Source organism: Sorghum bicolor, chromosome 3 (assembly GCF_000003195.3).
Source record: "Sorghum bicolor cultivar BTx623 chromosome 3, Sorghum_bicolor_NCBIv3, whole genome shotgun sequence".
Classification (NCBI taxonomy): Eukaryota; Viridiplantae; Streptophyta; class Magnoliopsida; order Poales; family Poaceae; genus Sorghum; species Sorghum bicolor.
Genome location: NC_012872.2, coordinates 52629626 through 52648531, shown reverse-complemented (window position 1 = coordinate 52648531; position 18906 = coordinate 52629626). Strand labels below are relative to the sequence as shown.

General features: G+C 38.5%; 1 protein-coding gene across 2 annotated transcripts; it reads right to left on the bottom strand.

Annotated features, from left to right (window-relative positions):
* LOC8078224 (small subunit processome component 20 homolog) lies at positions 639-18797 on the bottom strand. Of its 2 annotated transcripts, none has more exons than XM_021455226.1 (31): positions 18585-18797; positions 18352-18474; positions 16615-16772; positions 15836-15880; positions 15444-15522; positions 15294-15367; positions 14996-15102; positions 13756-13941; positions 13104-13304; positions 12803-13007; positions 12619-12693; positions 12166-12521; positions 11888-12080; positions 11552-11783; positions 11151-11481; positions 9882-10062; positions 9652-9792; positions 9289-9550; positions 8705-9187; positions 7900-8384; positions 6979-7115; positions 6664-6845; positions 6176-6568; positions 5973-6098; positions 5833-5898; positions 3242-5022; positions 2890-3169; positions 2456-2689; positions 1531-2049; positions 1299-1431; positions 639-1159 (listed from the first exon to the last, which is right to left on the bottom strand). In XM_021455226.1, the coding sequence occupies exons 1-31, from the start codon at positions 18651-18653 to the stop codon at positions 903-905; spliced, it is 8094 nt and encodes a 2697-aa protein (XP_021310901.1). In that variant the 5' UTR covers positions 18654-18797; the 3' UTR covers positions 639-902. The 2 variants fall into 2 exon arrangements, with proteins under 2 accessions (XP_021310901.1, XP_021310902.1); XM_021455227.1 differs by having other exon boundaries at positions 669-1159; positions 7900-8363.

Genomic DNA, 18906 nt, shown 5'->3' with positions numbered 1-18906 from the left:
TTGCGAGTCGTCTTCTGCCTGCCGCACACGGTCGTCCCACACATGCGGGGCGTGTTGACGATTGGTGGAAACTTTGCTTTCCTAATGTTCTTAGGACAGTCAACTAATCGAAATGATGCTGTGGCGCTAGAATTAATAAAGAGATACGAAAATATAGGCTCTACCTGTTTTGTTTCTTATATTATAATATAGGCATTGCACATATATTTCACTAAAAATTATATATTTCTCATGTAATATAAATACCATAAGTTTCAGCCTGTTAGGGACATTTAAGTTATTTTACACAAACTAAAATTTAGTACCATTGTTGCTTTCAGCTTGTAGTTAGTAAACAACTAGGCTATTATCAGTCTTTAGGACATATATGTCATTTTACACTAACAACAAAGAATCCATGGGAAAAAAAATCAGGATTTTCCAACACCCAGATTCTTCGGACCGCCACTCATATAAAATCTTGATTAAATTAAAATCAATTCTCAGACAAGCATGTCAGTGCTCGGGTGTATCAGTTTCACCGGTGCACTTTCACCGATTGATCGGCCCAGGGTATCAGATGATGCGAGCTGCAAACCTCATGCAATAATTCTTGCTTGCACGATTAATATACTATTATTACTTATTTCCCCAATAAATAAATTAATCCAATCAATCAGATACCTTCATTGCAGATGCCTCTGAACATTTTACTTACAATATGATCCCGCAACTCATCATCAACAACAAATTAGGTCGGCCTGTCAAAAGTTAGTGACACAGCGTATAAAACAAAATTTTCTATCTACTTAAACATTAACTTAATTTTATGCCACCACTTTTGGCACGAAAAATTAGCAGTACAAAACCTCTACAATTAGATGATCCCATTGCCACCAAATTCCGCAGAGCCTAATACAGAACTACCTCATCCACCTGCCAATCTTCATAGCCATTATCTTCCGCCTCTTGTGTTCCCGGTGCTTGGATGCGATACGCTGCTTTCGCTTGGCATGCCGTTCTGGGTCCACGGCTGCAACAATCTTCTGTGCCTGCTTTCTACCGTCCCGCTTCTGTTTCAGGCCCATCCGAACGCTCTTGTAGACTTCAACAAATTTCTCAGAGCCAATCAGGTCACGTAACTTGTTCTGGACCCCCTGGGCCAGTTGCTTCACTTCATCTGAAACCACAACAGCAAAACGGTACTCAGATAAGCTCAGACAGATGACAAGCCCTAAGCACTGAACATGCCCTACACTGAATCTCCGAAATGCTGAAAACAAATAATGAACAATACCAAGACAGGAATATTAACATACCACTAACAACTTTCCCAGCAAATCCTTCAGAAACTTTATACAATGGGGCCAAGAGGTGATCAGCATAGGTTAGTGATTCATCAGCACCAAGAGCTGATGAAATCATACTGAAGCAATTGAACACGATCTTTATCTGCATATGGACAGAAAAATAAGTATTTCATATGAAATTGCAACCTGCCATCCTGAGAAACATACAAGGAAATGACTTAGCTGATGGAATGGAGCTTACCTGTGTATCCTGCATCTGCATTGCAATTCTTCCCATCTTCTTTAGGATCGACGAAACTAACAAAGATGTAGGCTCTTCGTTAATGCCAAGGTTAGATCCAGATACATCACTAGATGTCGAAGTACAAAGGAGAAACATATTTTTCACTTTTGTTGAACCAAGCAATTCAAAACCCTCAAGGAAAGCACCAAGGTCAGAACTAATGCTAGACCAAAACTGATGTGTTGAGGTTGATTGCCTAATCAGCATATGCAAGTTGCAGACTGAGTATGCAAGATTCTGTACAATCAGATTATTTGCCGTAGTATCACTCAGTTCAGTCCTCAATTGTTTCAACAAGGAAACAGCTATTATGAATAGCCTGCTTGGTTGAACAAGCAACCATGATGGGGCATCCAATTTCTGTTCACGTTTCCTCTTCTCTGCTGTAGCAAAATATGATGCTACCAGAGAGCTTGAAATACTACGCAACATCGAATGAGGATGGATCAACAACTTGCATACTATTATCCATATGTCCTGCAAATTATAACTGTCATAAACTTGAGGTTGCAAGGGATATGGCCAGTTCAAGGTTTGAAAGTAATACTATGTTTAAGAACAAATAAATCTGAGACCCCCATACTAAATAAGTAAATGTGCCTTGAATACTTAATACTTAAGTCTAGTAGTACAAATCTCATTGATGAGTAAAAAGACATGGCTGCAAAAAAATGAATGCTGGAAAATAATAATATGGTTATTTCACAACACCAAGGTTAGCAAAGCGGTAAAGCGAGGCGTGGCGACTGACTATCGCCATACATTTAAGCGACTAAGGCATGAGGTGAGGTGACATAAAAGACATGGCAAGATCTAGATCAGAAAAAAAAAAGTACATACAACTGCGATTTGATATAATAGTAGTGCACGAAGGTAATCATACCTCCATGTTCTGCTCAAAATACAACTCCGGAAAGCGAAGAAGTAACCTCTCCATCATGGCAACAGAGTGGTAAGCCTCTTTCCACAATGGCAGGATAGCTTCATCAGATAAACCTAATTGTATAGCTCCAGAAGCAATGACAGATGATTCCACTATTTTCTTAACAACAGGTAGAATACTTTTAAGGTGCTTGCCCGTTTGTAATGTGTGATCGCCAACAAGTAAACCAATAACCTATAAAGTGCAAGAACCACTTCAATAATTGATGTAAAAAGACAATAGTCCTTTGAAACATAAGCATATAGGGACTAAGTACTTCAATACCACCCAAATACAAAAACAAATTGCAACCACCCACCCAGTCCACTGCTAAATGTACAGTATATCTTTTTTTTAGTATATGGAAAAATATAGCAATGCTACTAGATGGTAACCTGGGCTGAAGCACTCCACAGACTTTTCTTTTCACCAGTGTACCACGAAAGGGAATACTCGAAAATGGAACTCTTTCCCTGATCACCAATGCGTCCTAACAGCTTTTGGATAGCTCTGAGGATCATTGAAGACACATTCTGATGCTGTTCATTCGCTAGAGCAACTACAAGATGAAGAAAAAAAGTTTGACCCTGATCATCAATAATTCTCTGGGGAAATCTGGTAAGAATGTCATGGAGCATTTCAAGCACTGCTTCTCTTCCTGAAGGATGTTCATAGCTGCAATTTTCCAGAGTGTTAGCATACAGTGCAGATGTTAGCTTGGTAAGTAATGATGGATATTCATCATACCTTAAGTTTGCCAGAAAAAAGTCAATATGTTGCTGTAAGCGCTTCTCAGAAAGTGGATAGTTCAGAAAAAATTGTAGCATAATTTGAATGCATTGCTGCTGTATAGATTCAGTTAGTGTTGTTACCATCAACTCTGCTATCTTAACAACCATATCATAAATTTCGTGGGAAACCAATTTTAGCCTGACTATTGTTTTGAGAAGTGATAAGGCAACAGGGGAAGGATTTGTCTGAAGATCCACAAACATAGGGGTATGAACAAGCATCTGAAGCTGATTATCTGAAAGTGAAATCCTGAATCCTCTAAGTAGATCAGCAAGTAGCTTAAAACAAGATGTGACCAAATGACCATTGGAGTTTCCAGTTCTCTGTACAATGTCCATAAGTACATTTTTTACAACATTTGCACTGTCCTTGAGAGATGGCAAAGGAAGTTTCACCAACAAGGCAAAACATCTAAAAGTGGCTGAGAGAACAGTTTCATGTTTGGAACTCATACACTTTTGCAAAAGGTCAACAAAAGGATCCAACATCTTCACGAGTTGTTCATCTTCCTTGTCTAGCTTGATGCTCTTCAGACGATTACGAAGTAAGTCAAGTGCAAACTTGGTAAGTATATAAGAATTCTGTGCACCACTATCACCTAGTCCCAGGAATCCTACAGTACTGTCTTGATCAGGACTAGATTGTGTATTCTCTTTGCGTTCAGATCTACTTCCTGTAATAGTATCCTCAATAAGACAATACACAAAGATAAACAAGTTTGATGTTTCAGTAGATGGGTTGCACTCAATCCCTAAGGCTATATTGTGTAGCATCATCTCAAGTCTGGTTTTCAACTTTGGAGTAAGTTGCTTCTGAAGATGTAAAGAAACAGGCGATATTATCTTCTTCAGTAAATCTGTCCTGAATGTAATACTTTGAGCAATCAACTTAAGAGTCTCAAATGACATTCTCTTCTTTGTCTCTTTCATTTTGGAGGCAAGTTTTTCAACTTCCTTTTGTTCTGCAACATCTCCAAGTAAATCACTGTCAACCACTGCCAACAGATCTTCTAAACAGTAGTCAAGCCTACCATACATATCAGCAGTAACGTTTTTTGACAATAAATAATGAAGTGTGTAGCCCAGAACATGTAACTCAAAACCTCTTTTAAGTATAGCTCTTAATATCTTGACCACAAACTGCAAATACCCAATCCCAAGTTCCTTCACAGAAGCAGCTAAAGCAGACCTAGCTTCATCACGTATGCTTTCAAGACGATTCTTGAGGAAGTTACAGATTCGATGAATGATGCTCGAAAGTTGTGACTCAAAATAATTCACCGGTAACAACTTAAGTATTTTCAGTGCTACCAGGTTTATGTTGACGTTGACTTTCTCTGGATCTGATCCTAACAACTTTTGAACCTGCGGAAACACAACCTTTTGCAGGTACTGTTGCTTCTCAGAAGAGACCGTAGTCAAAGAGAATGTAAGGGAAGAATCAGCATCTTCACTCATAGCATCAGAATTTCCTGAGGCATCATTTGCAGGCTTCATGAAATGGAATGCATCTAACACAGAGCAAATCAGCCTCAATATGATCTTCTGCTTATCAGGTCTAAGGTTTAATTCTTGGAAGCATCTCTTCAATATTGTTCTATAGTGTTCCCACTGCACTTTGGCAGCAACAGCAGATAGTGTATCCAAACATACATCTCTGACTTGTTCACCCTTCCCAGCTTTTACGTCAGAAAACATATTGAAAAATAGTGGAACAAAGACTTTCATAGTGATATCCTAAATGAAAGCACAAAGTGATGTTAATGAAAAAGTAAACAGGAGAAGATAACAAGTTCAGTTCACTGAACACTACCTGCACAAGTTATTATCTGAGTTATGCAACAGGCACAGGTGCATGAAACTGAGATTGGTGAGTTGCGATTTATGTGCAGAATGCTTTTCTTATGCAAGGTAAAAAAATGTATCTAAACAAAAAGGAAAGACCATCCATTTTGCTGGTAAAATTTCTGCAAACGCAAGAACCAATGGTGGAAACAAAGATACTATAGCAACAAGCATATTAATGTTTTTCTTTAAAGGAAAATGTACTCTCTGAACATCTCGTTTTTCTAGGTGCTGACTGCTGAGTGCTAACTAACTGCCATAACACATTAACATTCATGTAGTCGTCAACTATTAAGACTTCCTTTGTTAACACAGTATTGCAAGACAGAATTGCGCTGCTTTAGAAGACAAATTTCTGCTGCTTGTGATGCAAGATCCGTACACCGTTACACAGTTTCAAAGAAAATCTGTCTTGTGACACAAATCTCTTAGGGCCTTTAAGGTAAAGGTAAAAAATAGGCTCACATCTCTTCAGCAATATTATATAAACATTTGTGAAGCCATACTAGCCTGACAAAGCAAAGAGACAAAGTACCTATTTTTCTTTCATAAAAAAAACTGGTACTTGCATCATGGGTCCACCAAACAAGTACTTAGATTTTCAATTCAACAGCCGAAACAAATGATCAACTATCAGCAATTTAATTTCCAAATATGCACATATCATACTGACATCAACTAGAGCGTTCTCTTATCATTTACCTCTGAAAAGTTGTTTTCCTTGATTCCCTGTCTGAAAAGCGACAATGCTTTTGATCTTTTACCAGCCTGCATTAGTAAATATAAATGAGTTTTACAGTCCTTTATCTGGCCTTTGGTGTAACTGAATCAAGCACACTTACCTGTAAATGAGTTATGTTGTGGAAAAAATCATCTTCCATATCCTCCTTACAGAGAGGCCTAAATGATCTTAAGGATGCTAAATGATTAAAATTGGAGACCATCTCCCTAAGTAAAATAACCCATTCCTGAATACAACATCATTTTCAGCCCTTCAATCAATAATTATAGACTACAAACTAAAAAATAGTAAATATATACACACCTTTTGAATTGATATATCTTTAGTCATTGCTACTCCCATATTGTGCAGATAAGTTTTTTCCAATATCTTCTGAATACAGCCCATCGTGCAAATGCTTCTGGTATTATTCTCTCTAGACTTATCATCAATAGAGAATTTGGACAGATCATCATTCATAACTGAGGCAGAAAAATCCAGGAATGACTGCAGAGCCCTCGATGCACTTTGCCGCAAAATCAACTCTTCAGATGACATATCATACACACAATGAGACAATATGGCGCCCACATGCTCTTCTGTCAAGCCAAGAAACAACTGTGGCCTAACCTTGTCATAGGTGTTAAGTCTTGTGTCATAATCTAGTTCACCAAGTTCTGAAGCTGAAACTGCATTCAGATCTCGTATGAACCCAGCCTGTCAAAAAAGCAAATTACCACAATAAACTGTGAAACATGAACAAGCAACGTGGCAAAGTGGACATAATTGACATCACAGATAGTGATAATTACCAGAAACAACATTGAAGGATCATGCAATGACAACTCAGCATAAATATCACAGATACATAGCCGCAGTTCCAATCCAACAATCGCAAGTAATGGGTTCAGTGCATTTAGAACTTTTACAGATACCTTGCATCTCAGATTTTGAATTATTCCCCTCACAACACATAGTGCTTCCAAACAATCATCTGCGATATAAAAGACGAGACAAATAGGGCAGACCATGTCAAGGTTGGGCATTTGCAATTTTTTTTTTTTAAAAAACAATCATACGATATGCAGGCTGATGTGCACAAAAAATTTACTCCATATAAGGCTTACCGGAGTTCAAATCTTTCTTACTGAAAAATGGAAGAATAAGGTCTATGAAATTATCAGCAGCTGAGGGATCTGTGATGTAATTTAGCAATAATTTGAACAGCCTAAGTTCGCGTTGCCCAAGCCATGTACCAGATCTCCTGTATATATATTAAAAATGCAGGAAATTAAGTCAAGCTTATTAAGTCACATGCATATGCTCCCAAATGTGCTGTAAACACGTCCAAAGATATTAATGTGATGCAATGCATATGCTCCCAAATGTGCTGTAAACACGTCCAAAGATATTAATGTGATGCAATGTGGAACAGAATTTTGAAAGAGAGGATACGACCCAAGCAATGAACTCTAATAAAATTTATACACTTGCTTGACAAAACAGAGACATCTATTGAAGTCCTGAGTCTCTCATAAGAAGATGTTTAACCACCATAATAGATGAACAAAACATTATAGGAAGTTAATATCTATGGTATGATTCTTTTTTTACGTAAGCTATGGTTCATTACATTTTCTATGAATGGAAAAAATATAAATTAAATGACTGACATGTTGGTATTTTTTACGATCACTCTCATTTGATAGAGTATGCTTGTCCGTAGCCCAAAAAATGTGCACTAACCAAGAAAATAGTTCAAAGAAAACTCAGTGTAAGATCACCATCTATAACCCAATTAAATGACATGCTACAACTAATCTTCCTCCTTCAAGGCGTTTAATTGGGGGTAGACTGTGAAACATTACAATAACTATACTTTTGAATTCTTCAATGGACAGGTATACTGAATCGTAACCTCCCCTCCCCACAACCACCACCAACGGCATGAACAAATACAGTGAAAAAGAGGAAGTATTTTAGTATATTGAAGTGGTCAATGTTTTGCATTCTGCACAGCAGTATTACTAAGTAATGGCGTGAGTAACCTGTTAAGCTCTTTGCGATGATTAACAAAATCATGGAGACTATGGATAAGAACATCCATATGTGGAAGAAGAACGTTCTTCACTGAATGGTCATCTTGCTGCTGCAAATCAACATCCAACCTCAACAGATTCTCAATGAACTCAAGTGCATAGGTGGTGATGGATCCTGATGCTGTCTTCACAGTTAAAATAGAAAAAATAGCTGGTACAAGATTATTTGACCCCAGCAGTGGTGCTAATTTTGGGCTCCCACTCATAGCCATAAAACAAGCAAATAATGAACTTGGTTTCTCACTACTGGAAGCCTCTTGTGTAAAGCAGTCTACCAGAGGTTTCACAGAAGAGAAAAAAATGTTCCAGAAGTTTTCTCCAAACTCATGGCTTTCAAAGTGACTAAGGGCTGAAGAGACAATTCTAATACATGAAGACCTCAAATCCTTCAACTGCTTGATGGATACACTTGTCTGCATGAAAGAGTGAGGTTCCTGTAGCAATTAGTTAAGAGAAGATATAAACATTTGGCGAATAAAATGCATAGTAGCTTCATGATAAGAAATAACGACACAAGCTTACAAATAATAAGTACTTGAAGTAAGAATTTGATAGAACCATCTACTTGATTTGCTATATGTAACTAGTTCTTCCCTATAATACCTTCAGATGTACTAGTTATTTCAGTAAGTTGGCATTCTGAGCTTGATTACCAGAGTAACACAAAGCTACTTTGGGAGTTCAGCAAAAGATGTCACATATGGTACTAGAGTAAAACTGAAAGATAAGAGCATCGGTAAAGGTTACGGCGCACCTCCATATGGTCTCCTAGATGCATTTCTTTACGGCTTTCATCCAAGTTTACAGAATTGCCCACTTCAGAATTTATGGAGCAATCATTATCATGGTCATTTGATTGGTTGCAAGGATATTTCCCATCACTCCCACTTCTAAGATTCCGCATGCAACTCTCCAGCAAGCGAGCGACAATGATTAATAAAACATTAAGAAATGGGCTTATATGTGCCATATCAAAAGTACCAAAAATTTCTTCAACCAGATGAATGAAACCATTTGCCTTTTTCCATGTAAAGTTCTCTACACAAATTTCTGTTGAAGTTCCAACAATGTCAGTGAAATTTCCAAGTAGATTGTCAGACTGAGAACCAAACATTTTAAGCTGGAGGCCGCCAGGGATCAAGGACCTCAGAAGTAATGAGAAAAAGAGCTCAAGTTCATTTGAATCTAACTGCAAAAGAAAACGAAGAATTGCCTTTCGATGGCTGACACCTGTGTGCTGGCAGAATGCAAAAAAATAATGACGAGGTCAAACACAAAGCAAATGAAAAATTACAAATACCATTATCGTTGATAGATAGGCAGTAAGCAAACACAAACCTTTCGAGAACCAAGTAGCTTCAGCTTCCTTACTTTCGGTGCCAACACACGGATAACCAGAGGAACCACACGACTTCTATGGTCTTTCAGAATTGACGAGGAGTCATGTGAAACTGCCCATGTGGTCAGCTCTTCACGAAGAGTCTTTACATCAATCAGATTTTTAAGGTTTTGACTGTATGGGGTCAAGAATTCATCCTTCCAGTTCAAAAGGCAATCCAATGCTTTTGCTTGTATGTCAGGATCACTTTCATCAAGAACCCTGGGAACAAATTGTAAATTAAAACACAATTCAGAACAGATAAAACACATTAATTCATCTGCAGATCGCAGTAGCACATAAATAACTATTTATTCACAGACCTTTTAGTTAGCACTTCCTGCAGAAATTTGCTCTGATATAACGATCTTGCATTGTGCATTAACCTCAATAAGTTTAACCATTCTTTTAGAATCACTTTCCATTGTTTGCCTTTACATTTTTCAGGCATATATGAATCAGCACTGCAGAAGTCAGTTAAAAAAGGTATCAATAAGGATCAGACTTCCAAAGGTCAAAATTGTAGAAATAAGATGGTTTGTCATCTAAATACCTAAAGACGCTGCCATCATCATAACCCATGAAACTGAGAAATAGCGGTATAAGATGTCGAGATCGGGATTCAGCAACATCAGGAATCCTTTGAAGCGATTGAAGCAATAAGGTAGCCATGGTCTCAGCTGGTGTGCAATCAAAGTCCATAGCAAGATACAAGTTGAAGCAGTCAAAAATAGCTGCAATACCAAACATGGAGTAAGAAACAGCAGTACAAAAAGAATAAACAGAGCCGAAGGAGAATGTATACAAGAATACTCAATAATATCAGAAAGATTGTAAAGATACATCAACTCTTACTGCTTCAAAACAGTTGCTTTCTATAATTACTACTAAGCATTTTACAAAGGATTTCTGTATGCCATTACAAGTAAATCACAAATATGTGAAAACCAACAAATTAAGTTTTCATTATGTAAACCAAGTTGAACAGAAGGAACTATTGTTCATTTGTTGATGTAGAAGCATGCAAAACACTAAGTTAGAAAGTCAGCACCGGTAGATAATTCAAAAGGTAAGATAAGACTCCAGTATCCTCAAATGTACCATCAGGTGTAACTAAAAGCATATCACATCAGAACTTTGTCATAAAAATCACAGCTTATCTGCCAGATCTGGCAATAATATTATTACATCCACACAGCCTGCAAATGCACCATTTGAAATACGATACAAAATCCCCATAAAGTGTCAAGAATTTCTGAGCAGAAATAGGAATATGACCACACAGCAGCAAAGGACATGAAAAGGGCAACTCAAAGCATAGATGTGTATGTAAAGAATGAAGACATATACAAACGGTTACTAGAGGCTTTGGATTGTCCAATGTGTGTGTTTCTAGGGAACAATGACTAAAATGTTGGCAGCCAGCAAGCCCTGCACAGGTGAGCAGCAGCTCACTCTCTCTCACACACACTGGATTTTGGGCTAGAGGAAGAGAAGGGTGAGAAGAGAGCACACACGAGCACAAGTGCAAATGCTGCTGAACTCAACTGCCCTTTCATTGCCAAGCAAACTGGATATATACAACTCTTAGCAACCACCTACAAGGTACACTAGTACCACTACTTCTACTATAGCCACTACTTGCTACAGCTATCTACTATTGGGCTGAGATCAGCCACTACTTAGCACTACTGCCATACTGCTACGGTAGATAGAGGACAGCAGAGTTGACCTAATGCCTAACCCTTGCTGTAGCAAAAGATCAGGAGAATGCAGCAGATTATCTTACAAAAAGTACATTAGACAAACAACTGATACATACACTGTGGTTGGGTTGCAGCTTCCAGCTTCTCCTGATTTTTCACAGTCAGTCCTTTTGATTGGTGAATTGCAATAAACTGAACAAACTGACCCCAAACAAGCTCCTTGTGTTGTCTAATGAGGACAGCAAGGCAATCCAGTGTTGGTGGCCACAGATCACTAAATCTATTGTACAATATGCCAATAATACCATGTAAGAGAGGAGGTATGTAATCATCATGAACCATCTTCGAAGATAAACTCATTTGTATCCGAGAAATGAAGATAGCAATTTTACGGCTAGTAGATACTGAAATTGGTGTCGACTCAATAATCAAAAGAGTATCCACAACCTGATTTCAAGGAAACATTAGAGCAATGCCAGGAAAATAGCAAATAAAAGTATTAGTTCACAAGACATACATTAGCGTATTTAGCAACAGCTTCCTCTCCAGAAACTTCTGTTCTCTGCCTCTTGTGTGGTCGCTCCTCATCTGTGATAAGACGTTTATCCATCTTCACAAAATATGATAGAATCCTCAAGGTTAAAATTCGAACATTCTTGCTTGGACTGCTCAAATTGACAGCAAAGATGGAGAACAGATCCAAGAGATTTTGTGGATCAAATTCTTTGGTCACTTCCAGGGATGGTAGTCTGCTCACGGAAGCATACAGAAAAAAAATGAAGAATTGCCTTAATCAGATAAATTAAGGAGACAAATCATTAAAGTGGAGGATAAAAAGTACATGTAGCTTTACCCTTGCAGGGAATCCAAATATTCAGCTACAGCAGACAGTACTTGTGGGCATGTACTGTGACTCTTGGCAATCGATATGAAAAAACTAAATTCTGAATTTCTGCTGGTGTTGACCAGCAATAGTTCGTGGTACGATGACAATGCTGCACCAAGTAGACTTCTCCAGGTAGTCATTGGAAGACCATTCATGTTCTCTGCATGTCAATCATTTGAATTTATGCCTTTTAGAAAGACTAACTACAGTGATATTAGGATAAAGAAATCTTTAAGTAAAATCACCTTCTCCCACTTCAAGCAACCGATCAAAGTTGAAGATTAACTTCCTCAGCAGTGACAAACCATCTTGATGTACACCTTTCATGTTAGGATAGCAGCAAATAGATCCCCACAGTATAGCAGCTTCCTTTTCACTGACCTGATTATTACTAGATCGATTACCAGTGCTGACTGTATCATCTAATAACTCTATCCAGAAAGAAAATTTTGATTCAAAGAACTTGTAAGTTTTCTCCACTGAATCCAGATGATTTCCATCAGTGCTACGAAGACATATTTGCTTCTTTGATCCTTTAAAGAAATTTAGAAGGATAAAGATAACATCCTCGGGTGAACTTGCAATGAAATTATCCATTGCACTACAAGACATAAAATTGCATGGTCAAACCTTTTGTGTGTGAATTGCGAATAGACATAACAATTCTTTTAAGGAATATAAGAAAATATATTACATACCTCAATATCTGACTTTCAAAATGCTGTGTAACTTGAGGACCGGTCGCCAAAAGTTTCTTTATAAAGACAATCACACTGGATACAGAGTTGAAATCCATGTTAGGTGCTAGATCACTACCATTTGATAAGAAGCAAAATGTCCAGGAGTTAACAAAGTAAACACCATCAGCAAGGGAAAATTTACCTTGGATTTGTTAATTTGAACACTGGAGCATAGAAAGGTGATACGATGGACAAGTTGCCAGATATGGTTGGAACATCCAGAACAGAAAGCAGAAAGTCAAGAATACTTCCAAGAACCTCAGATGAAGAAGCTTCTGTTATGTTGCTACAAGGCAACACATATCTATTAACCAGCACCTCAACAAGTTTAATCATCTTCACCTTATCTGGCAAAATAGAGAAGAATCTACTAATCATCTAATCTGAACTAACAATGAATTCAAGCAGTGAAAGAATATCGACAGAAAAATGGTAAATCTGACCGAATACATTGCTTTGCTTCTTCTGTAAAGCAAATGCAAGGAAATCAATCAAGCACTTCAAATGCTCCAAACAGCCATCCTTAAGACAGCAGTTGATTTCTTCAAATAAACAAGTATACATCAATGGTAATTCTTTTGGATCCACTTCATCGCATAATCTTTGAATCAGCCCTGTCATGACCTCATGAATAGTAGAAGACCCTGCATTTTGTACTATCCGTTGATTATTATTGAATAAAGAAGTGTAAACAGATTTTTCCTGACATGATTATGCCCAAAAAATGATGTTAGGTCTTGCATTGTGGTTCTGAAACATGGAGAGGCCTAAAAACTCACTTATGAATTATGATGGGGCACTGAAAGGACAGCGCAACTAACATTAAGGAAATCACAATAGTAAATGTCATTGGGAATTTGGCAGAAAATCATCTGACCATCATGGCATAGATAAAATATGGAGGCTAAAAACTCACTTATGAATTATAATAATAATAATGAGGCACTGATCAATATAGCTAAACCATAATTGATAATGAGGTGGCCCAATGAAAACAAGCAATAGGTAGAACATATGGAACATAGGGACAATGCAAAAAAGCAAAGCCAAAAAAAAAAACAAATAGTAAGTGTCATTCGCAGAAAGTTATCTGACCATCAGGGTATTTATCACGGAGAGTGGAAACAACTGACTTGCTCAACAAGAACTTCAAGACCTGCCCAGCTTTGGAGTGTAGCTTTGTGAAAGTTCCTTTCATGACATGCCACAGCAAAGAGACCACCCCGTCTATCCGTGTAGGTGATGGTTGTTTAGCAGCGTCAAATAGAACTTTCAGTAGACCTAAGGACCAATCAAGAAAAATGCAAGTTAAAATAAATTAGCTACCTCAGTTAAACAAGCATGACAGCCTAGCTGCCCATTACCATTGTTGGTAGCTCAGCCTAAACTTTTTAGCACCAGTACTCCCTCTGTTCCGAATTGTAAGCTGTTCCAGCTTTTCTAGATACATATAGCTTCTAGTATGCAACTAGACATAATGTATATCTAGGTGCGTAGCAAAAGCTATGTACCTAGAAAAGCCAAAACAGCTTGCAATTTGGAACGAAGGGAGTAGTGATGAAGCTATATAACACAACTTTATATGGAAAACACAGTTCTCCCTATGTTAAGAGGTTTCTGCCTCAGCAAACAGAAAACATGGCAAAGTTGAGAAAGATAGGAAGCCAGTGGAAAAAAGGAAAACACCAATCTGCGCAGTTAAAACTCCATTCATTAGTACTTGAATGGTGTGTGTCCTGGGGCCTGAGATAACTGAGAGCAAATCATCAAAAGCACTTGAATGTAGTGGGAAATCCGCCTTTTTTCAATATTTAAAGTCAGAAAATTAGTAAACCTCATTATAGAAATGATTTGAAACTGAACCACAGTGTAAGCAGTGTGCCTCATCAAACTCATCTTCCAATCGAGAATAGATAACAAGCCAGACAAAACCAAAAAAAAGGTAAAGGAAAGGAACCAATTTAGTAGAATTGAGATGAAAAATAAATGGAGATGCCCTTTAAGTCTCCATCTTTATCTATTATTTTACTCCCACAACTTTCAGTTGGTCCTCTGAGACCTCAGTTTCAGGCTTGGCTAAGAATGAATACTTCCACAAAAACTATGTCATATCTTTGAGCAATTCACAATGGAGATAATGTTTAAGTTGAGCCCACAGATACCACAAAGGCTAATTTTGGAGTTTAGACTAAATATGAAATGCTAGTGGCTGCATAGGCATAGCATTATTGAAACCAACACCAAAAAGTTAAGGAAAACAAAAAAGACCCCTACCTTTCAGAAACATGATATATCCATATCCAGTAAAAGAACATAAGTGAGAAAAGGAAAATACCTTGCGTTAGCTGATTATTAGGTGCATTCCTCAGCAAAAATGATACAGATTCTGCCATAAATTCTCTAACATAGTCCTTTGGGAAATATCTCAACGCTGCTGTGATCCTTCAACAATCATAAAGACTTGGCAGTCAGTTAGATAGCTATTTGGGTATCATATTATCAACAAATGCAACTGATTTTATATTGGATAATAACAAATGCAGCTGGTTTATCCAATCATGGGGGCAAAGGCCATTAAACAAGGTATGAGCCAATAGCATACATAGGCCTCATTTTTGAAGATGCAAACTCACCTAAGAATTTGGACAGTATCTTTCACTAGATACTTTTGCAAGTACATCATTATATACGACCAGGATGTGAAGACCTGAAATACAACAGAACATATGACTTCTGCTACTTAACTGCAAGCAATACTTATGAATCACAATAAGCAGACCAACCTGCTCCAGGATTTCGGGGTCACGATCACCTCCATCATTAAGGAGAGATAAAAGGGCACTAGCATGTCTTCCTAAAAAGCTGTAATCAATAAAAAAATAGAAAAGAAGGTCAAGCATAACTAACAAGGATAAGGGCCTCTGAAACCTCTCATTCTGTATGAAAATAAAGTCTCAGTCAACTCTTGCAGTAGAACAATAGAGATTATAATCCTTTTAGGTTGATTTAATTTAGGTCACTGGGGAAAAAATAGAGATTATAATCTTTGAGATAACAAAAAACAAAACAAGCAAGCCATAAGAACCAGGGCCTACACAACACTATAATGCTACAGACTAACAACCATGCTGAGTAGCCTTATAGTAACTTATTGAATTGGAGCTCCGAAACTCACGGCAAAAAATCTTCTAGAATATCCCTGGAGAGAGCTGCAATCAACCTGCATGTAAAAAATAAATCATTTAGACATCCAATAGTTGTTAAATCATCACAAACCAAACATGAGCTATTGAATATTAAACATAAAGTACGATTCCACTAGTGACCTACTGAAACTGAAATTCTGATGCTACAACGTACTGGAGCCCATTACTCGATAGAAGTACATTTAATTCAACACAAAGGATTGCAATAGGCAAAATAGAGCTGAGTAGTTACAATAGAACAACACAGAAAACAGGGCATGTGTGCAACCAAGAGTTGGACAATAAACTGAGGCTCTTCAACTCCCCGTGCCTCCATACACAAAAAACAATTGTCGAGAGCAATAAAATATGGGATCACCTAGTATTAATGTTGTTTAAAGGTTATATGCTGATCCAGTAGCCATTCCAACAAAGATATAACAAAACATCTACAACTAAGTACAGACATAGGCAGGTTCCATTTACAGCCCAATAGAACAATCTCCTGCGCAGCAAGTTTTGTCAGATGATCAGATATAAATAATGGCAAACTTGACTTCATTTCCAAATTTTTATTCTTATTATATTGTACAGATAGTTTTTCAAAATTGTTACACAAACCCCAAACTTGAGTAATCATGCATCATTCACATATGTAGGTCAGACAAATAAGGAAAGGCAATGACAGCATATAACACATTTAATACTATAGAAGCAGAGTTGAAGTCATCACATTTCAACTAAGTTCATGAATGTGTGATATACTTACATGAGTATCGGCTCCAGGGACAATCTTGCACTCATGTTAACCCTTTGTACAAGTGCGGAAAAGAGCTTTTCACGGTGTAAGACAATTTGAGGCAGTGTCTGTACCAATGGTATCATCTCCTCATAAAATGAGATGAAATCCTCTGCAGTATTGAGCTCCTGGATTCACATAAGAAACAAAAGAAACAAGCGTTAAATGCCTATAACTATAACTAATCTATTTGCAATAGAAAGAACCAAGTTCCCACATGGCCTAGATATAATCAAAAAATCCCTTCTAGATGTGCTCATGCTGGGCACAAGCCATGCCTCTGCCGTTTTGCTTGGTCTACTTCAAGCCCTAACTTCCATCACTATCCCAAGCGAGACCTGCTAGTGCATCTTTCGGCACCAGAAAACTAGCAACAATTTAACTCAAAACTCCTTCCAGATAGGCCCCCACACAGCCCAGTTCATGCATCTGCAGAAACTGCTCAGCCTATATCATGCCCTTAACTCCATTACAAGACCGAGAGAGTTGCACTGGTGAATGTGTTGGACCTTCAGCCCCATCACACCCTTGGCCAATGTCAAGCTTCATATCGCACCATTTATGATCATATTAGCATCGGCTCTGGAGTGGGGATTGGCATATTTATGTAACTACTATATATAGCAATTAAAAGGACCATGGAAAGGAACCTACTGCAACTTCATACTCCCTATGTCCCTCTAAGAATGCACATCTCGCTCTCCGAGGAGTCCATTAATTTCAAGTTTGACTAGATTTAAAGAAAATATTATCAACATTCATATCTCCAAATAGGTATCTTATGAAATTATTGCATGATTAATCTAATAATGCTTATTTGATATCATAAATGTTAGTACCTTCTTTTGTATGTATTTAGTCAAACTTGAGATTGGTTGACCCCTTGAATAGTGGGATGTGCACTCTTTTTGGGACGGAGGGAGTACATTCAGGACAGCTAGAGAGACTAATCTATTGGCTAGAAATTAACAATATGATTGAGTTCATTGCCCTTTTCCATATTGGCACCTCTGTTTCATGCATCAAACATGATGCCCACAGAAGTTGATCGAACTGTAACACACTTAGACACCAAGTGCAAGTATAAAGTGAAGACATATATGGTGGTGTGGTTTTGTCAGTAGCAGGTGATGCGAAGTGAGTACGATGGTGGGAGCAATAGGTGGAATTCGAGTTGAGAGTGTTGCACTCACTCAGGCAGAAACCTAGCCAACCATGGCACAGGCATTGGCCAGAAAGTTGATTGAGGCATGATGCAGCTTAAGCATGGCAACCGAGAATACTAGGAATGCTGAGATAGAAAAAAGTTTAGGTAAATTAATTGTTTGGGAGGGGCTGGCAACAGGAGTGGTTCAAACTTTTAGGTTTTCTATGCTTCTATTAGATAGTTACTAAAGCAAAAGTTTGTACTTGTGCAGTTTGTGAACAAAAGTTTGTACTTGTGCAGTTTCTGAACAACCTTGAACTCTGTTAATTCCTCAATCAGAAAAATAAGCAAATTAGATGGAACTAAGGTCCATTTCACGCTGAGTGGAATTTTATTACACAATATAACACACAGGGCAGCATAACAAACAATGATTAAGGCAATTAAACTCTTTCTGATGCTCTAAGCACCAAATTAAGCTCCCCTGTTACTTCCAAAGTGGATTTAAGGATAGCAAAGACTGGAATAAACGAAGCAAGAAAAAAGAAAAAGTCGCATACCCTCCACTCCACAATTGCGTCGAGGAAGAAGGACGATCCACTGGATGGCTCCGCCTTCAGCGTGTGGAGGCTGCGGTACACATCGATGTCGATCTCCTCCACCCGCTGCGAGAAGCTCTTGAACTGCGGAAGGAAACACAGAGTCCATTAGCATCCAAAAAAAAAAAAAACAACTCTTCCGCGAGCTGGATTCGGTTGTCAGCGACGAAACAGCAGTCGGAGAAGAGGCGTACCGAGAAGCGCTTGCGGCTGGACGAGGACGTGTTGAGGCACTTCACCGCCGCGTAAGACGGGGTCGCCATGGCCGCCCGGCGGGTGGGTGGCGGCGCTACGGAGGCGGTGGCTACGAGGGGGCCAGGCGGAAGCGGAACAGCATCCGGGTCCGTGGCCTCGCGGGTTTAAGCAAAATGCTTGCGCCGTAGGGTTTCGAGGGAGGCGGTGACGGAGGACTGGGGACGGACGGACGGACGAGTGATTCTTCACGACGGCGACAGCGGCAAAGCCTCCAGCCCACCGGCCCACTTCCCTAGGTCCGGCCATCGGGTCGGTCAACCA